General features: G+C 40.4%; 1 protein-coding gene across 1 annotated transcript in view; it reads left to right on the top strand.

Moving 5' to 3' along the window:
- The window catches only part of LOC138114193 (BEN domain-containing protein 5), an 888,499-nt gene that overhangs the window by 471,356 nt on the left and 395,953 nt on the right, over positions 1-21,190 (top strand). Inside the window, exon 6 of the mRNA XM_069023367.1 lies at positions 3,051-3,090. Coding sequence (XP_068879468.1) covers positions 3,051-3,090 — 40 coding nt within the window. The remainder of the gene's footprint in view (positions 1-3,050; positions 3,091-21,190) is intronic.

The following is a 21,190-nucleotide window of genomic DNA, read 5'->3' as shown; positions in this document are numbered from 1 at the left end:
GGAAAATTCCTAAAGGCAGAACAAAAAAAGCCAGACATCTTGTGAGCTGAGTCTTTCAAGAAATCTGTCAAAACAGGGAGAGGGTGATCATGCTAGAGGGGGGCCACAGCTGCAATTTGCATCTTTCAGCACTGGAGAAAGAAGAAAATATATAAAGCCCCACAGCCACGATTCTTCTGATGAAATTATTTTATTAATGGGTGTGACATTTGTAATGTCTCTCTCTTTAAATTCAAATACTGCTGTTTTTATAGCTACTCGTAAGTGAGTCTGTCTGGGCTTTTTTTTTTTTTTAATCCATCTAGTTACTAGGCTGCTTGCATCCAGCTGAGCCCTGGAAACGGCAGAGAGCTAGCCCTGAGATCTGAGAGCAGGCTGGAATTTCCACAAAGTGATTGCGTCCATAATTAGGGCATTTTTGCATGTTTAAATGCACAATTCTGGAAAGCACTTTGCTGTTTGCTTCTCTCCAGGGCTGGGGCGAGTGTACACAAACTTCCCTTGACGAGCTAAATCAGAGAAACCTCTTCAAGGTCCAATGAAGGTCAGAGCTGAGAATTTTTTCCTCCCTCTGTCACCAGGCAGGCAGGAATGACCGAGCTCCAGCCTGGAGCACTTGGGTGGAGCCAGTGCCAAGAACCTGGTGGCATTTCAAATCCCTTGCAGCAGTTAGGTGTTAGATGCAAAAGATCAGTGCTGCTCCACTTGAAGTCAGAGAAATAACTTCAGCTTAAAGTTCAACATATACACAAAGATTTCCTGGATCTGGAGTTAATTTGTTTTTTTCAAGGTCAGCTTCAAGGCAATATTCAAACTGGGAAAAAGTTACAAACTGAACATACTTGTAATAATTTCATTTTATTTCCCATTTGTTTAACCTGTCCTATATGCTTATGTTTTCCTGACGTATCAAGCTAAGCTATTTTGGTTTTTATTTAATGTTTATTTTTACCCCATTTAATAGACAACTAGGGGCCAGTTGGGCTGCATGCCTTTCTCTCTGTTCCGTATCTTTACATTTTCCAACTTTCTTTGATGCAGGATATTTATATTCCACCTTTTTTCCTAGTAGAGAGGCTTTCATGGAGTATAGGCTTCAGATATATATTTTCTGCTCTAGCTGTTCATTAGATATACAGCATTTGGAGTTCCAGTTGTGCTGAGAAATGTAAGCAAAGCTTTTGGCCCAGTGGGGGCTAAGCTCTGGCATTTCACTGCTTTGTACATATGAATCAGGATTAAGGTGCAGGATCTATATAAAAATTTAGCTCATTAGGAGATGTTTCGTCTCACAACTCCCATGGGGAAGGCGGGTCCTGTGCTCATACACAGGGTTTCTTACTCTGCTTTGCTGCTCCCTGGGAAAGGAGGAGTTCAGCAGGTGACACAAGACAGCAGCAGGGTATTCTGCTCCCTTTTACCCTGGCACACCTGGAAAAAGGTTTGGCACACACTGATCTCGGTATTTTAAACTAAAGCAAATGTGCTCGAGCACACTGCTAAGGTCATGCTCAGAATGACTTAGCAGAGTTAAGAGAACAAGGAGTACCTCTGGAAAGATAGGAATTTTCTCTCAAATATATTTTGTGTTGTATAAGAGGTAAGGTACTGAAGGCCAGGAAGGTTTCAGAAAATGTGTTTTTTCCAGCCTGACACCACACTTGGCTTCCCAGCAGGCCAAATTCACTGTTGTGCCCAGCATAGCTCAAGTGTGTCAGTGGATGACCAACTGTGTCCATGCACTTCAGCCAGTGAAGCTTTACCACAGAGGAATGATGGGCTTGGAAAGGAGTTTCATCAGTCATGATTTCCAAGGAAGAGCGCTCAGGGTAGGGAATACCAGGTCAATGTTTCCTCCTCAAGGACTTTCAGCTGTCACATAGGGAATACAGTGAGTGCAGTGATGAGAATTAGATTAGAAGAAGATCAATAGGGCTGACAATAAATGAAAGTAACACAGACATTATTGAGCAAATTAGGAGAGAGAAATTAAACTGGACAGTATAATCTTCAATACCTGCTAGACACACTGATGTTGGGCAAAGTTAGGGAGAAGACAGTAAGTTGGAACGTGCCGTGATGAAGGGGCAGTAACAGTCTGTCCAGGAGGTGGGGAAAGCCCTGCTTGTGATGGAAAGCTCTCAGCCCACAGAAAAGCAGAAAAAGATGATAATGGTCCAGGAGTACATGGATTTAAGTGGCAGGCTGTGGAGAGGCAATGGTGGAGAGATCACCTAAGACCAGGAACATGGAGTAGGCAACAGCGCTGGCTATGTGTTACAGGAAAAGGGAACCTCAGATGTACCCCACCATCACAAAGGCTTTGGTGGGCTAGCTTGTTCCTGGCCAAAAATTTTCCTAACTTTCTCATAGTACCGGTTTGCTTGCCCTGTGAAGGTTTGCAGCCTTTCCAGAAACCAGTCCTCTGTGTAAACTTGATTATTTGCCATATTAACTCCCTGTATTTTGCTATCTGTGCACATATCCAGTGATGATCAAGTCTGGCAAGCTTTTGGGGTGAGGGGTATCCAGTGGCAATGAGATCCATGGTCTGACTGCACTCAGCATGAAGAGAAGCTTTCCTTTTATCAGTCTTGAGTTTGTCTAGATCCTCTTACATGTCTTTGAAAAGTTCACCCCAAGGCGATATAATTGTGTTTGATCACATACAGGCATTGAGTCAGTGATTGATATGAATAAAGAACTTAGAGTTGCTTGTCCTGGTTCCATGTCTTCTTCCCTGTGGAATCAGAAATCACTTTTATAAATATATCGGTCCATCTGTGCTTCCAGCTATCCATTTCAAGTATATGTTCCAAAAAAGAAATAGTAACACTTTATAAGCCCAAATAAAAACACATTAAAAGGACTGAGGAAGGGGTTTTTCTTCCTCATAAAGTACATGTGGATCCCTTCCAAAAGAGTTACTGTGAGCCATGTAACTTGTAATTAATTCTGCTATAAATGTCAGAGCACTTACTTTGCAGGTCTAATCTGACCCACTAAAATTAGTCCCCTTTTAACAATTCCTTTTATAATTTGTTTTTCAGCAGAAACGGCGGCTTGACCTCCTGACAATAACCAGCCCTGGTAAGTGAGCTCTGCCGCGCCGCTCTCTTCTCTTCTCTTAAAGAGATGGTTGTCTAAATGTGTTTTTTCCCTGGTCTCTGACATGCAAAATGAAAACCACTGTTCCCCAGAAAATCTTTCACCTAATAACAAGTGACAGCTATATTGTGCTTGGCAAAGCCCCGGGCACTTATCCGTTCACAGAGCTGCCTCTTCAGACCTTTACTCTATGAATTGGAGTGCTGATATTTCTTTAAGCCTCCTGGGGTTACAGTTAGTGGTATATCTGCAGGGCAGATGCCCTCAAATTCACAAAGTGTGTTCAAGTATCACAGAAATGCAAGCTTGACTTTTCTTGGTGGCAAACGGGAGCAGTTTGGGGAGTCTGGAGGTGGTGACACTATGTGTGAGGTGGGAGACACGAGATCCAGGCTCAGGGCAGAGAACCCCAAAGTGGGTCAGAAAGTATTTAGGTAGAATTAAAATGCTCTTAACTATCTGCTTCATGATGGTTTTTGTCATTTGCCTGTTGAGGAGATAAACCAAAATTTGTTCTTCTTGGGAAAGTGTGGGGCTCTTTGGCAAGAGTGAGTTTTGAAGGTCTCAGCACTGTGGTTGAAATGCAGGTTGGCTCCGTTGTGCTCCTCTGTGATCTCAGTCCTTAAGGCTGGCTGGCTTTTAATTTATTTCTATTTGCCTGGCTCACTTCCCTTCCATTAGCTGCTAGAGAAGTTTGCTGCCCACCAGCTTCAGATGAAGCCCTGCTCAAACAGTGCCATATTTTGGGTAACTTTGTTCATTTTTCAGATGTGTGTACGAATTAAGCTTTGAGGTGGGCTTTAACTGGGACTAATGAATTCCGGCCTTAACTGGTAATAATGTGTTAGCAGAGTGAACAGGTGTTATGGGAAGTGAACAAAATGTGACACACATTTGCTTGGATAACAATTTTGCATCAATAATTGTTCTGACACTCTAAATGTAGATATAATCTGTGACATGGTTTCTCCTTCACTAACCTTGTTAAAATAATAAGAATTAAAATAAGGAGGAGGAACACTTTGATGGGACAGATGTTTGAGGCTATTGGCAATTGCATCACATTTTTGCATGTTCACTTTTCATGCAGCTTGCAATTATGTTAATGTATGCTCAGGGCACTTGCTGATAAAAGCAACAATACAGTGTGATACAGCCATTGTCACTATTCTAACTGTAACTTCAAGGACAAACATGGCACATTTTTCATTTTCCACATCTTCAGCATTCCCTGTTTCTACAGGAAAAAGAAAAAAAAAAAAGATCTCTGAAGGTCTTAATCATAGCACACGCTCAGATCTTGGATAAGGGCACCAAAGTCCACAGACACTTTTTCAATAAGAGAAAAAGAGGATTGGGGACCAGAATGATTTAAAACGAGACTTTTCTGTAAAATAAACTTATGATACTTTCCTCACAATTTCAGATACAGTATTCACTGTGAAAGGGTTGATTGGGTTGAGTTTGTGTATAGATGTGATCACAGTATGTAGCTGTAGCTTCAGATCTCTGTTTAATAAAGCAATCTACTAAATGAACACAGCAATTAGTTGGAAGTATCTTCAATAACTGTGTATGTAGGCACACTGCACTAAAAGGGGGAAAAGCTTTCTACAATGCTTACCTTTTCTGAAATGCAAGTTTTACCCTTTGATATTTAACCAGAAATCTACAGTAACTGGACACATAGGAAAAAAAAAATCATGCTTGTTCATGATTACATAATAAAGTGCCTATAGTTTTGCTTTCAGTAGAGGCATTTTCAAAAGAAGCTTGGGGCTGGATCAGGTCAAACTTACCAAAGAGCCTAAAGCTGAGGTTTTTCAAAGGGGTTGAAAAAGTTAGGCACTCAATTCCTGGTAGGATTGGAAAATGTCAGCCTGTGATTAAAGGGTCTAGTTTCAGCCCTACAAATACAAAAATAAAATTAAATAAATCATAGCCTTGGGGCTTTTATCTGTCTTTGGAGACTGCTACTTTAAAATATTTAATTCTTTGAGTCCTAGCTCTAAGATCTGACATTGACAGTCTGCTTTTACAAAGTCTTGATATCAGTTATGATAGCTGAGATCAGCCATAATCACTGTCAACCCTTAATTTATTGATTCAAATGAGGGGCTGAGCTGTTTAGTTGCACCTGCCAATCCTCTGGGACTTGTTTCTGTTCTCCACCTTGCCGCAGGCAGGCAGCCTTTGCTTCTGACAGAGGTCACACAGCTTTAGTTAGAGTTGTGGAAGTCCTCTGTGTCCCACAAGGGGCGTCGGCCACCAAAACCCTATTGCTTAATTGTAAGAATAGACAAAGGGCTTCAAAAGTAAAGGTGACCTCGGTGATTTGCACCTCTGTCAAGATGAATATCCTCTCTCTTTCTTGTGTGTGTGTGAAGCTCTTGAACTAGTTTTTCTACCTTTAGTCAAGAATTGATGGTGATCCCTTGCAGGTAGCGCAACAGCTGTTCTCCATGTGCCCCTAAAACAATTTCCAAAAACTGATCAGCCAATTAATGAGATTAATTGCAAGGTAAAATAATGCCATTAATGTAAATTAAGTGTTGCTGAGACTCAGGTGCCAAACATTTGAAGAGAGTTTGTGGGATCACAGAAAATTAATGTTATCACATTAATAACTGTTATCACACTGCTTCCCATGGCCATGGCTGTTGCATGATTCCTCAGGAATCACCGAAGGGTCAGAATTTGTGCCTGTTTCTTGCTCCTTGAACCACCCCCCCCGCCTGTGCTGTGCTGAACCCACACCGAGGGTGACCCAGCGCTGCCTCCTGCCCTGCTCCACATGACTTCCAACCCCCAAGCAAAATGTTCTTGGCTTCCTGAAACCTGGCTGAACAGGTTCTGGACTTAGAAGCACATCTGCATGTTAAACTGAGCAGGTATAGACCATTAATCTATACCCTGGACTGAGACAAGTCTGGGCAAAAATGAGAAAAATAAAAGAAACAGGAAGAAATACAGATGGTTGGAGCTGCAGCTCCAACTACACGGTTTGTGTGCAACATGCAGTGCTCACCTCTTCCAGCACCCTCATAAAGCAGCTATGGAAAGCTCCACACTGCGCCCCAAACTGGAGGAAGTCTTTGCTTTGCTGTGGATCTCTATAAGCAGCTGGACACAAATGATGCATAAGCTGGGAGCAAGCCAAACTCCCTCGTGCTCAGATATATTCCTTTGAAGTAACTGACACCCCTGTAAAATGTGGAGGGGAGTTCACTGCTCTGCCTTGCTGCTGAGTAGCTGGAGGAATGTTAAGTTAAATTTATCAATGCTCTCACCACACTCCTTTCTTCTTGCCCCTTGACATGTGAGGTACAATTAGAGTGCAGCTGTACAGTTCAGGGTGCCCGAGACAGAGCTGATGTGCGCAGTGGGGTGGGGGAAGGATGTTAAAAATTCATTAGGAGCTGGCAGAGACATGCTGGCAGGGAGTGGGACATAATGAGATTTAAGTTTTGGTAATTTAAATTTTCTTTAAACCCAGATTTACCTCTGAATTGGATCCAAAACATTTCCTTAATGCTATTCTAGTTGTCTTTGAGGTTTAGGACCAAAGCTTGAGGTAGTTTAATTTGGCCTTGTTGCACAAAGGAGATGAGGATCTGCCCTTCATTTCTGTGTGATCGTGTTCTAGTAGCACTTTGAGCATGCACATGCAGTCACATCACATTTTGTGGTAACCACTCAATAGCTGCAAATAAGATACCCCTGTTTCCATAGCTTTTCCATGGAGACACAGCTTTTTGCATCTCCTGTGTTTATGATAATAATACAGCTTTCCAATTTCTCTTCTCAGTAAGGTAAGTTCCTCTCCCACTGAAGTATTTTTTAATTATTGATACCATAAATGGAAGTGTGTTGGAAACTATTGGCTTTGAAAATAGCTAACATGTGATATTATCCAAGAACCATCAGGAAAATTCTTTTGAAATTCTCTTTGATTCAGCCATCCTCAGGGCTTTATCCTTCTCTACGAGTCTCTCTACTGCCAATTTAAAATAACATTCTCTTGAAATCAGTGCAATGTCAGGAGAAATTCATCAGCACCGTAGGTGCATGTTTCCCAGATGTATATAAACCTACTACATTTGGCAGCAGTAAATTGATTGCATTTAACAAACCTGGGGTAGTTGAATATTCTGTTGTGTCCAGCTTGGCTACAGTATGGAATATAAAGTAATTTTTTTAAGTTTCTTTCAGCTCTGTTTTAGGTGAAAAAAAGTAAGTGCTGACTCCATAATTCCTGCTTTTTGATGTGCTCAGATTTTCCTAATGTATAAACCACATCAGAGGTTTACATGCAGGGACAGAGTAAAATAATCCTAATCTCCATTGAGATTTGATCAGAAATGTTAATTACTTATGCGTGCTTCCTCCTAATAGTCAAGCTCTTACACTTTTAAACAGGAAAAAAAAGCTTGATTTTTAAAGTATTTATCAGTCTGATCTGTGTGGTGAAATATTCTCCCCCCTTTAATATCATCAGTGCTGCATGCTCTAAAAATGTCTCCATTTCATTAATTTGTGATATACTGCTACCCTGAATTCTTTTAAGGTGGCTTTAGCTTCTGCCATACATATTTTACTGGTTTAAATTATAGATATAGGACTGTTGCCTAGTTAATTTCCTCTGGTTAGGAAAATATATTTCTGCTCTCCTGGCATTGCATAAAGTGATATGTGGGATTTGCTATATTTTTTAGCTGATTAAGTTTTGCATTTCTACATATTACTGCTTATGAGACCTCAAGTAAAAGTACGTAAAGGAAGGAGAAGTTTTATAGTATATTTCAAAGTTTCATTTAACTATAAATTCCACCACTAAGCCCTGCTACAAGACTTTTCCATTACCTTCCTGGATAGTCTGGCTATCAACTTCTTTCTAATTGAAGCATGAAAATAATATGAACTCAAAGTCATGAAGCTATGAGACAGGTATTAGTGAAAATGATACCAAGTAATAAAATGTGACAGAAAGTTGTTTGCTGCTAAAACTCGGGGACATTTTTTTTGCAAGTCCTTATTAATTAATAGCACATTGATTTTGGTCTAAGTATGTGTCAGAGGATGGCATTGAAGATTTTAAACAGCCTAACATAACCACTGCTCATGTTTGTTAGTGAGGCTTCACATGCTGTTTTACTTGCAAAGGTGGTGGAGAGAAGAAATTACTTAGAATTCCAGTAATAATTGAGTCTTTTAATGCTCAGTGTATTATTTCCCATATCGCTGAGACACTGGGTATTAATCCACCCATTTTCCCACAATAATATGAGATAACTGGGGGAGGCAGAACCTTGTTGCTCAGCAGGGCAATAGACCCCAAATGGTTTGGATGAACACACAGTACAAGAATTTCCCTACCATAAAAATAAAATATAAATGCTAAAATCTCAGCTCAAAGTGAAATCCCCATGCTATCTGTCTTAGCTGAACCATAAAGCTACAGGAATAACTTTGTTCCAGACTTGATGAAACTTTAGCAAGATGATTGTACTAACAGAGAGCAGAGAGAAGACGTGGACTCCTTCTCCTTTTTTTGTGCCATTAGGTTGGCTTCAGCTGTCCTGAGGCTAATTAGGAAATTTTACTATATCCAATTTCTCATCTTTACAGTATCTGAAGAGCTGTAAGAATTTCCATTTGCTGTGATAAGGAGAAATAATATTGTTGCTTGTAATTACTCATTCATGCAGATCAGTACCTTCCTAATTCTCAGTTATACCTCTCCATTTGCCTGAATAATAATTGCAGAGAAGCCTGCTACTCACTGAGTGGTGCTGCTGTTCCCACTGTCTTTTCCCTTCCCTCACACCATGTCCCAAGAGAATAAGTTCTCCCTGATCCTTCTGCCTGTCCCCTGACCTATCCCCACCTGTGTCCCCAAACATCACCCACATCCATCTCAAATATCCCAGTTTTGAGTTCTACTGAAATGACACTTTTTTTGATTCAATAATGAAACCAGAACTTTATCCCCATCTGGTTGCAGAACGTTTACTCTTAGTAAGGCTGTTTCATCCCCACCTTTGCATTTAAAAAAGTGACCTTTTTTTGGATACATGTAGAAGAAGTGATATTTGCAAAGTCAAAATAAGACTGCAGAGAAGATATTCTAAAGGCTAATCCATTACTTTTGAAGAAAAATATCAAGCTTTTCCACAATCCCTTATTATTATTCTGGGTCACCATGGTGTTTCCATGCACCTTGGCATGTCCCTTTAATTGGATCCTTACATGGGAAGGTCCAGCACAGTTGCATTGAAAGCTGACATTTCTAACTAACTGACCTTTTCAGGCCCAGTGACACTCCTATAATGATTATCCTCTAGCATTGTTTGGACACAATACCACATACTTCACAGCACATAAAGAATATGTTCTTTGAGAACTATTCAAAATGCCCAATCTCAAGTTAGCAAAATGAGAAAATTGGGTGCAAACATTCATCAGAGTGTTATTGTGCAGGTATCGATTTGAATGCCCTTTCATTTCTCTGGGAAAAAGTGTTGTATTATAGAGCTCTAAATTAACTTCTGTTCTGTTTTTTTCCCCCAGTAAGTATAAAAAGGTCAAATTCATTCATAAGGCTGAATAGATTTGCAGGATATAAGCAATAAGATAGCAATCAACCTTCAAATAACCTTTAAAGAGACAGTATCTTTTCTTATGAACAGTAATTGATCTGCTCATTAAGTCACCGGGTACTCTTTGGGGCTCACCTGGGCAGAAATGTGTAAGACCTGTGACCAAAGGATGTCAGCTACAGCAAAACAGGAACAAATCCCCATGTGGAAATCTAAACATTTTACAGGTTTTGAGGGGTGTAAAGTTGATGAGAGGATTGATATTGCAATGTGAATTCCTTGACTTTACTGTTATAAGGGTGAGTGGAAAAGACATAGAAAAGATCTCAAAGTGTGAATTTGGTATTTGTAAGGATGACAACTGTAGCATGTTCATACCTGTCTGACACCTGGATACATCTTCAACTTCCCTTTTCAATTTAGTGGCTAACGTGGGAGGGTGACCACTGCTTCTGGTCAGTCCATGGAAAGGGGGTGCACATATAGGGGACCCTCTGCTATGCATGGCATATAGCCGGGCCTTGTTCTGTTAAATTCGGTCAGATTGTCAAATAATGGCTTTCTGTGCATCATGAGGGCTTTGGGGATGGGTGTGTGGTTTAATCATCTCTGCCTACACAGACATAAAACCCGTGTCCAGGTTGTTGCAGCACTGACTCCCTGGGTGCTGCCTCCTGGCACCTCCCCTCCTGGGCTGTGGCTCTGCAGCTCCTCCTGTGTAAGCAGGAGCTGCTGAAGGGCTGCTGGAAACTTCTTCAAGGCAACAGTGTCTAGCCAGAGCGTCACTCAAAGTCCCAGGATTGCCAATTTAAGATAGCAATCAGAATATTAGTGTTCTGACCATGTCCATATTTCATTTCTGCATGTAAATCCAAGTTATGTTTTTAGTATTATTTTTATGAATTGCACATAGGCTGAGGACTATCTGTGCATAATTGATTATAGTGAGTTGTCTTGGTTCTTATCTTTGATCAGAATTTTCAGAAGCAGCAAGTATCCCAGGTGACAAGGCTTTTTATGCTGTAAATGTTTGCACACAATGCTTTCTGTTTTACTTCACAATGTGCAGAATGAGCATCTCGCTCATTTAGAGGGACTGAAAATGAGCAAGTCTGTGCACAGGTGTATTGTTCTCCTCTTTTTGTGTAAGCTCAGGGAAAACTTAAAACAGTAACTTTTTTTCTCATAAACCCCTTATTTCTTCAGTATCAGATGTTTTCAGAAAGGATGGAAAGCATTCTTCCTTTTTAATGAAATTTTAATTTTCAAGGTCACCTGTCACTCTTCAACTTAGGCACATTTCTTCTTGCTGAGTGACCTGAACAAGACTAAGTGGAAATCAGTGTATTAAATATCTAGAAGGCATCAGAGGATTATATTGACACTACAAAATAGAACACAGTGCAGAAATGCATGAGCCAGCAGAGCCCTGAACAGCAGAGCTGCACTGCAGACCCACCAGTGTGGGGCCAGATGCCTCCAAGCCCCATTACTTGGGTGCTGTGCCCCAGACAGATAACCCCAAGTTCTTTTTTTTCACTGGCTTTAGGGTGCTGTCATTCCAGCACAGCTGAATTGCAACTGAGCCTGATTCTTAGCTTGTGACTTCTTTTTAACCCAGCCAGGCACATGCAGCAACTGTGCTTCACTCCTATTTTAGCAGCATCCACGTACCCCAGACCATAGGGGTGTCATCCTGCTGGATGCAGTGACACCAAGCTGCTCCTGAATAGTTGGCAACTTAAGTAGACAAAGCTCAGGGCAGTGGATGGGAAACATGGAAAGAGAATGCCAAAAATAAAATACAATTTTCATAGAACTGTGTCTCTTTGCTCCCCCTTTCCTCCAATCTCTGATGTAACAGAAAATGGCAAAAACAGTGGTGATTATACAGCAACAATAAGTGGGGCTGAGGAAGAGGGGAGCTGGAACTGCACAAAGGACTTTTCCTAAGCTCATTTGTTTCTAAGGATTGCCAGTAGGCTCATTTCTTTGTATGCAGAACATTTCTGTTAAAGCAGGCAGCCAAGGTCACAGGGAAACCCACAAGAAAGGATAACCCAGAGCCCTTATTATTATTTTGAGCTTGTAACAAAGGAATTTTTTGTAGAGATTTGAATGGGAAAGGTGTGCTGGTTCTATGAATTCAGAATGAATTTAGGTTGAATGGGGAAGGTGTGCTGGTTCTGTGAATTCAGACTGTAAGTGCAGCATGAGCCATGATGGAAAAGTGACTTTTTCCATCACACAGCTCAGTGCAGTGTTGGAGGGAATCATTTGAGCTGCTGCTAAATGAGACAACGTGAGGACTGTTAGGCAGTGGTACCACTGCAGTGTCCTTAAGGAGCGGGTTAAAGGAAGGTGAAATACTGTTTTAACACCACGGTCTGCTCCTGACATTGCAGGAGGTGTGGTGTCTGCACAAGACCCTGCACTGGACTGCAAAGATGCTGTGGGTGCCAGGAAAGAGAGTGCTGCCAGAGGAGCCATGCAGAGGAGGGGAAGGGGCACAAGGCTGAGAGGATAAGGGGGGAGGCAACATAAACCGGAGAGTTGCATTTCTGGGCCATATGAATCAAAATGAAAGTAAGTGTTTTCAAAATACCTAGGAGACAGTAGGAGATTGTGTTATTCTTGATGCTTTATTATACTACCTGCCCTGTTGCACAAGGAAGGAAGGAAGGAAGGAAGGAAGGAAGGAAGGAAGGAAGGAAGGAAGGGAGGAAGGAAGGAAGGATGGATTATCCATGGAGATCCTGATTTTCCTGCTCATCCTCTGGGGAGCCTCGCAGTGATCAAATGCAAAATTCCACTGCGCTGCTGCCCATCCCCTGTGCTGAACCCACCTTCCTTCCAGGAGCTATGAGGGTGTAGGGCCTGTGGCTGGATGCAAAAGGAACCTTCACTTAGACCTGCTGCACATTTTCTTTGGGATCTGATCCAGAGCACTTAAATTGCAGCTGACTTGGCCGAAACCCCTAATTCTTGTCAAAGGTTGGGCAAACCTGACAGCGAGAGTGACTTCACACTGATCCTGGACTGAACCCCCTCGTTCCAGGAGACAGACTTGAGTTTTATTATCTGAGCACTCAAATACCCTTCTATATACTGGAAAACTTTCCTAAATGGTCTCGTCTGGGCTCTGGGCTGGACCACCACCAGCAGCACAGCCAAGCAAGGCGTTCCCACCTCCGGGGGACACCTCTGCCACGGCGCTGATTTTCACACCGGCTGCGTGACCACTCGTGGCATCCCAACAAATGCCTCTGGAAGCAGGAGCCGTGGTGTTTGCACCCAGCACGAGCACAGCTGCCATGTAGCAGTGCTGCTGCTGATAAATACAAACCGTGCAGGTGTCAGGCTGTGCTGGGAGCGAGCTCTCCCCGCAGCCCGGGCGGCTCTGGCGCGGCGCTCAGGAATTAACTGCAGGGGTATTACTCTCTCAAAGGCTTTGTGTTATAGTTCTGTTTTCTTCACCTTTAACCCCACAATGGATTATGACCATACTTTCTGTTATAACTAAATGCTCTTCTGTCCTTTGACAAAACAGATTTGTGTCTTTTCATAGCTTTCTGTAGAGGGCTAATAATACATGGGAAAGCTTTACTGCCCACAGGAGACTTTGCCTGGCCGTAATAATAAGAAATGCTGTTGAAAAGTCATGATCAATGTTAATTCAGTTATTTTTCATTTTCTCTTTTTTTATAATGAAATCTTCTACTTTATGCATTTTATCCAGTGCTACCCTATGAATTGCTTGTTGGAGAGAGGGGTCATTGGTTATAAAAATGAGTTCTTGCTGTTTGTCCTCATACGAAAATAACAGCAATATTTTGAAATGATTAATTTAAGGGAGGGAAAAAAAAAGTGGAATCTGGGATGTACAAAAGATGTAAATATTGTTTTCCAGGTTTTATGGTTCCCAGATGCCTCCTCTAATTGCATAGCTAACCCTGAGTTTATTAAGTTATTTTCCAGAGTCAAACTCATTTGTAAACATGTCAGAATAAAAACTAAATTTAAAAAACAAAACCTTTGGATTAGAATTCTGGAGTGATAAACAAACTAATTTAGAATGTATTTGCATGTAATTTACATGTGCCAAAATAGGATTGCATGTGGTTAGTAAATACAGGTCTTGAATCTATTTAACATTACAGAATAGCACAGAAGAAATTAATTGTAGCTCAAAAAAAAAAAAAAGGTTAAAATAATAAAAAGATGGCTTAAAATGGCCCATGTTTGAATGTGATTCAATGTGTAGAAACTGGTGAGGAGAGATAAGCACGTAGGGAAAGCTGTAAATTCTAGCAGCAACATCTGTAGTAGTTAGAATACTGTGTTTTATAGCAATTCCTTACCTCCCCCCACGGACATTACTATGGCACGCAGCATATTTATTATTCACTTTCTGCAAGAGATGTTTGCCTAGCACAGCCTTAAAAATAAAGTCTGTTTCCTTTCTTTTAATGTTCACTTACTCAAAGATGATGTGAGCTTCCATTTGAAGCCTCTTGGCCAGTTTGACCTGTAGGCTTTGGCTCAAGATAACAATTTATAATTATATGGGTTATTACAGTGGATCCATCAGCAGCTGAATCCTTTGCTGGGTGCAGTCTCCCTCTGGAACTTGAATCCTTCATGTTTTTTCCACATGAAATACATCATAGAATCATCAAATGGCTTGCACTGGGAGGGACAGTAAAAATCATCATGTGCAGGGAGGCCACCCCTTCCCTAGATCAGGTCCCTCAGGGCCCCATATATGTCAAAAGCCATGTGGAGCACATGGTACCATCCCATCTCTGCCTGTTGTTCCCAAAATATGCAGGCTGGAGGGAAATATCATCTGTGGAGACCTGAGTCAGAGGGAGTGACAGCAGCTGTGAGACTTAACAGGTCTTGCTTTGGCTCCTTGGCCTCTGCTCCTGCTGTCAGTGCTGAGACATTTTTGTATTCTGGGCCTTGGGATTAAAGCAGCCATGTTGGGAGGGAACAGGAAATACTCTCTGGATAGGAAGGGATTGAGTAAATGCAAATGTAAGCACTGAGTTTAATAGTACTGAATTGCATTGCTGGAGTTCTGGGGGGAAGAATGCTTTATTTATTATAAAAAAGATCTGTAATGCATGTTTTCAGGCTTGTCTTCAAATGCCACAGAATATCCCTTTCTATATTCACAGAAGAGCAGCCTGGAGCTTAAAAGTGGCAGCAAAGTGGCCCTGCAATCTTTGCCATAAGAGGGTCTGTAGCACTGGTCAGTGTTCAATCTCACTTTTCTTCAGACTTTGCTGAGAGTAAGCAGAAATGTACGCATTTCTCCTCTGAATCCTGGGATTTTTTCCTCCACTGGCTTAATTTAATATATTTTATTTAATTTTTTGACAAAGGAGAGGAAAAAGGAGAGTAAGGAAAAGCAGACTTTATGGTATAGGAGGCAGAGCTTTCTGGTGTATTTGTTATTCAACATTTTGTTTGAGTGCCATGGAAGAATATTATCAAGGAGGACCAGATGCCAGGAAACTTTCCATACATTTTTCAGGTCATAATACCTCTATTTCAATGTGCAGATAAATGTTTCTAAATATTTTCTGGTACTTCTTATCATTTAGTCTCTAGAAGAAATTAATCGTAGCTTGAAGAAAAGGGGTTTATTTCCCACTTGGCTATGAGCCATTTTGTATATTTGCTTTAAATGTTAATTATTAATTAGGATACAATCTATTTAAATCTATTTAGCTGTCCATTTCTTCCAAAGAAGGCAGCTGGACGAAACAAGAAACATGCATCATTATAGAGATGATAAATTAGCCTCTTATCCCAGGAGAAGACAGTTCCTCAACACCAAGGTTGAGACATACCAGGGAGTGGAGGAGTCTCCCAGCCTTGTCCACTTGGTGCTGGGTACAGAGGGTGAGGATACCAAGATGGCTTTTACAATTAAATTATTGGTAGTAAAGGAGCATCCTTCCTGTAACTTTCATTCTAACAGAGTTATTGTTGCTGGGGAATGGACTTAGTAGGAGGTTGAGTGTTTTTAAGTTGTATTGGAAAGAGAGAAGCTGAAAAAGCAATAGCAGGTGATTAAAAAACAAGTTCCAACAAGTAACAAAAAGCTTTTGCACGTATCCCAAGTGAGGCAGATCCCTTACATGAGCATCAGTGAAGCTGCAGCACTTGTATGTCTTGCAAAATCTGAATGAATTTGCTGTTTTGGGAGAGTGAAGTTGGGATATGCATCTTTATAGAAATGAATGGCTTCTTGACAGAAAATATGTCATGGTTACCTTTATCAACTGAGTCCTGAAGATGAAATGTGAGGCTGGCAATTAGCACCAATGACCAGCTGTGAAAACAGGAGTTTCTCTCATTTCTTTTAATTATATTTTTGTTCAAATATTTACATATTTTATCTCTTATTCATTGCAAACTTTATATCAACAGCAAAGGAGACACTTTGGATTAAATTTTGTATATTTGTGTATTTAGGTCTTTCTTTATTTGCCAAGTTAAATGCAAAACAGAGCCCTTGTTTATATGAACAGTATCTATATGGACTTATCTATATGAACAGTTGAAAAGCTGGGCACTAGATTGCAGAGCTCATCAGTGTAGCTTCAAACCTCACCCAGCAAACAGCTGAATGACTTTGGAAATCTGCAGCGTGCTCCTGAAACTTTAAACGATACCATTGTGTCACCTGAGGCAGCTCCCTGGGTCACAGATCAATGGCTGGGAAAGCCAGAACATTTTCTCCCATGTTTTATCTGTATCCATTGTTCATGGATGATCAGTTCCAGAAAGAAACACCCTGTCCATGCTGGAGTTACCTTCAAAAATTGCCCCACTGGAGCACAGACGCACAGCCCAGCTCAGATGCACGTGCAGGTGCTGTAGAATTACAAATATGTTTGTGGATGTGACAATAATATGGCTTTTTAAAAATTTAATTTAATTTAATTTAATTTAATTTAATTTAATTTAATTTTATTTTATTTTATTTTATTTTATTTTATTTTATTTTATTTTATTTTTTTTGTAACTGAAACTGTCGTGTGCTCTTGTGACACAGAGAAGACACACGCAATTGAGCTTCTGCTCTGTCCAGGACTTGGGCAGGCAGCTCAGGCAGATGGTCCATTTGGATCCAAAGCCAGAATACTGGCATATTCCTGATCTCCTTAAAATGTGGCTGGCAAGAGCAACGTTCAGCTGTGATGGACTTACCTTGGACAAAGAAATCCAGAGGCACTCACTGCTCACAGCATTGCATTTCATTACAGAGAAGCTAAAAGCTCCTTAAGATAAAATGGATGCTGTGCCCCAAACTTCTGTGCAGTTGTCTTGACCTGAGGAGTTTTTACCCCTCAGGAGTGCCATCCCAGACCCTCTGCAAACATCGGCTCAGAGCACAAAAGCAGTCAAAAAGGCAGAGTGTTTGATAGCAGCAAAACTAAAGAACAAATTAGGTGTAACAATGCCCTGCTCACAAAATAGGTGGCAGAGCCAGCAGAGGTACTTGGAAAGACAATGAGGATGATCAGTAAAATGACTTCATCTGAAAAGAAATCAAGTAGAACTATGATTATTTTTTTCCTGTAGGATCTGCCACTAGTGAGAATGGAGCTTGAACTGAGTTTCTAAAGTTTATGGGTTTTTTTCTCAGTTAAAGATGCTGCATCCACTCTTTCATAACTGTATTTTGAACCACATGATGGTGGATAAATACAGCAATAAATGCAAGTTACTACTGGCCCAAGGATCATAGCAACTTTATTTTCATTAAGGGAGAAGAGAAGGCTGTTCTATGGTGTGCTTGAGAAGGACTAAATTCCCTCAGCTGTAGAAGTTTCTTAGCAAATATTTGAACAGAAAGTATTTTTTGATACTTTTTCTGTGTGGGTTTTTTGGTGTTTTTTTTTTTGGTAAGAAAATGTATTAAATTTATATCTCCAAAGCCACATCCCTTGACATGAAAGAAAACAAATTTAGCTAAAAATCCGTTCTGGTTCAGTGATACAATGAAGAAAGCATTTAAAATTATTAGCAAATGTTTAGTCTTAATGGGAATAGGGGACATAAATAGCTTTCAAGTAGAAATAGGAGAAGGAGAAAAAAAGAAAATAAAAGACATGAAGGAAAAATCCATGTTGGCAAAAGTAAAAGTTCTAGTTTAGTATATTTTTCTGGGATCTCTGTTATTCTAAATAAGCTAAAACTTAGGTTTTAGTTCATAATGATGACGCTCAAAAGGCAGATGTGCCTGGTAAGAGTTTATTTTAGTTTTTGTCTTGGGGTGAAATGCTTTCAAGTCCAGCAATAACAGAGAGGGATTTTGTTAGGGATAAATACTCTTAAATCAGGAGTACAGGAGGAGCTGGGATCACCTCAGACTCAATGCTCTTCTAAATGAATATGTCTTGGATATGGGGGGATGCCATTTTATTGTGCAAATACTCAGAAAGGCAGCTTGTGTGACTCAGGTTAGCACAGGCTGGTATTTTGACAACAACCCCCAGGAAACTAATTAAAAGATTGATGGAGGTTTAGTTAGCAAAAGTTAAATGCTAATGAAAGGCAGTCAGTGTTTCATGAGGAAAAGGATTTGTCAAACAATGCATTTTGGCCTTTGAGTATATCACAAATATGGTTGATGAAGCTGCATAGACTTTTTAAGGTGTTCAATTTAGTGCCTTACAACTTTTTAAAAATATAGAATGCATTAAATAGGTTAAAGATCAGTCAACTGACACATCTCACACATCACTCATCATGGGGGAACCTCACTTGAATGGGGCTCTCTTTAATGGGTTCCTTTCATGGTAGTGGGCCCAATGTGACCTCTAATGATGATTTGTCGGTGATTAAAACATCACTGTTGAGTGGTAAAGAAGATGTAGAAAGGTTTGTCACACAGTGCAACCTTGATCTCTTGATCACACGAAACAATGCATTTCAGCATGGAAAAAGCCCCTAGACTTCTGCTTCTTAAAGCCAGGAATGCAGCCAAAGCCTGTTTGATGGAGCAGTATTGACCAAAAGAATTTGGGATTGTGTTTGTCTAGTAATTAAGTTGGATGAAGCCTGTAAAAATAGATATTCAAATGATTTTATATTTTTTCTGGAATATACACAGGGACATAGAATGGATCAGAATGTCAACCTCAAAATATTTTATACCTCAACACATGGTATTCTGGTGTCCACTTACAAAGAGAGGGCACTGAAGTATTGGAATTTGAGAAACCAGTTTAAATTATAAGATTTTAAACTCAGTTTAGGTCATCCAAAGTGAGACAGGGATGATGGTGTCATATGCATTTGAAGGTATTCTCTGAGCCTACTGATAGCATGTGTATTTGTTTTTTGAAACAGACAATTTCCAAATCACATATGTAATTTGCCTTTTGTAGAGCAGCCTTTTGTGCACGTGTGTGTTTGTGCTACACAAATGGGAGAGCTACAATCCAAGGTTTTAATGGGAATTATGTTCCTGGGCACACAAAAATAAGAGGTCAATTTGCAAGCAAGAATATAATTACAGCAAAGAACTGTGAGAAGATATTTTGTGTATCTCTAACAATCAGGACAGGACCAGAATCCCATGGCAACAGGTAAAGGTCTTTTGTACGGCTTGATATGGACTTTAAAGCACAGCATTTACAGTAATATGAACTGCACTGGGTGGTGCATGAGCTGGACTGGTGTTCTCCAAGGCTGCTTGAAATTATATGGACTCGCTGTGGAGGGATGAAATCATTGCTTGCCTGGGTTTAGAATCAAGTAGGTAAATAATTTACAGCTTTGTTTTGCTCAGAATCTCTCTACAGCGCTCAGACAGTGTCGAAATGGGCAGAGCATCAGAGATGGATTTCTGGGAAGATCTGCCCTTTAGTCAGAGGAGATAAACATATCCAAGTGCTACAAGGGTGTGATCACAGCAAAGAGTTATGCCAGTGGAGAGCACTAGAGTTAGAAAAGCTACCAAGGAGAAGTGGTAACAGTCAGAGTTTAACAGAATATGTGACGTTTTAGAATAGAGTCTCTAGTTTCAACACAAGAGCAGAGCTCACAAGTCAGCTCTCAAACACTCAGTGTATTTTTTCCTGACTTCAACGTGACCAATTACACCACGTAAACCAGTTAAAACATTTCATGCTGTGCTAAGCAAGAAAGACAGAGACAAGAGAACAGGGGAGTAAAGCACAACAATTCATCTGCTGAAGTACTCTGAAGTTAATAATTCTACATGGACAAATGAGATGATGCTTAGAAACTCCCCAAAATGGCTGGATCAGGCATAGCATTGGGCAGTCTACCAGAAATGACATTTCTGTTGTACTTCCCTCCTCTTCCACTTTGAGTGTCCAGTGTGATGAACCACCCCTGAAAATCTTTGGGCTACATTGCAATGTCCTAGAAAAGAAAAAGCTGTTGGAAGCATGGAGAATAATGAGTGAACAGAGCAGATCTGCTTCTGAAAAAAACCCATATTACTCTTATTTTAGAGGTGGAACTCTGACAGCATCTCACAAAAGTTAAAGAACAAACTGGAAGTTGGGAGCTCACACTGCTAAAATAGTAACATGGAAGAAAATCACTTGCATGGGGTTGATGATTACTTTTCCACTTCGCTTTCTATTTGGGTGGTTGGAAGTTTGTGTTTGCCCTTAACAAGGCAAAAAAAATTTAATGGCTTTATATTGTTTGGAGTGGAGTGAGTGCCTGCAGGCTTGCTTGATGAGCAAAGTGACATCCTGAGGAAACGTACAGCAAATTGCAAAGAAAATCCTTATTAGTAGTGGCAGTTACCTCCTGGAGTAGGATTGCTTTGAAATCCCTGTAAGGATAGTGCTCTCCTTGTTCAGCCAACTTGAGAAATAAGAGCATTTCTTAGGAGTTCATATTCAAGTTGTGGTGGAGGTAATAGAATTTAACTTTCAGATTCAAAACAATTAAAGCAATGTACTGAACATCACTGTGCCTGAGAGATTTACTTTAAAAGTTACACATACAGCCCTTTTCTATTGTAAATGCAATAAAAAAGCTGGGGTTTTTGTGCACATCCTTAGAGCAGTTATGAAGAGCAACTGGGATTCAAAGATTGGGGATGCTCCCAAAGAACCAGAGCATTCATTGCAGGAATCCATGTTTTTTCTCAGCTCAGAAACCCAGAAAATCATTTCGATCCATCTGCTGCCATACTCTGGAATGTGACAGGGGGAATGTTGAGATAATCTGGACTATTTGACAACAGCAATGTGAAGCAGGAGACATGTTATTTTGCAAGGTGTTTAAAAAAAAAAAAAGAAAAAGAAAGTTATATGTGAACAGTGTAATAACAGCCTTGACAAGAATCAGAACAACCTGCAGTATTTGTTTTATTTCCCATCACCCACTACTTATGTCACTGTAACAAGAAGTAAAAAGTACCAAAATGTTCATTCCTCTTTGCCCCATGCAACTGAAATATCTGAAAATGT

The sequence above is a fragment of the Aphelocoma coerulescens genome, chromosome 8, assembly GCF_041296385.1.
Source record: "Aphelocoma coerulescens isolate FSJ_1873_10779 chromosome 8, UR_Acoe_1.0, whole genome shotgun sequence".
Taxonomy (NCBI): Eukaryota; Metazoa; Chordata; class Aves; order Passeriformes; family Corvidae; genus Aphelocoma; species Aphelocoma coerulescens.
This window is presented reverse-complemented; position numbering and strand designations above follow the sequence as displayed.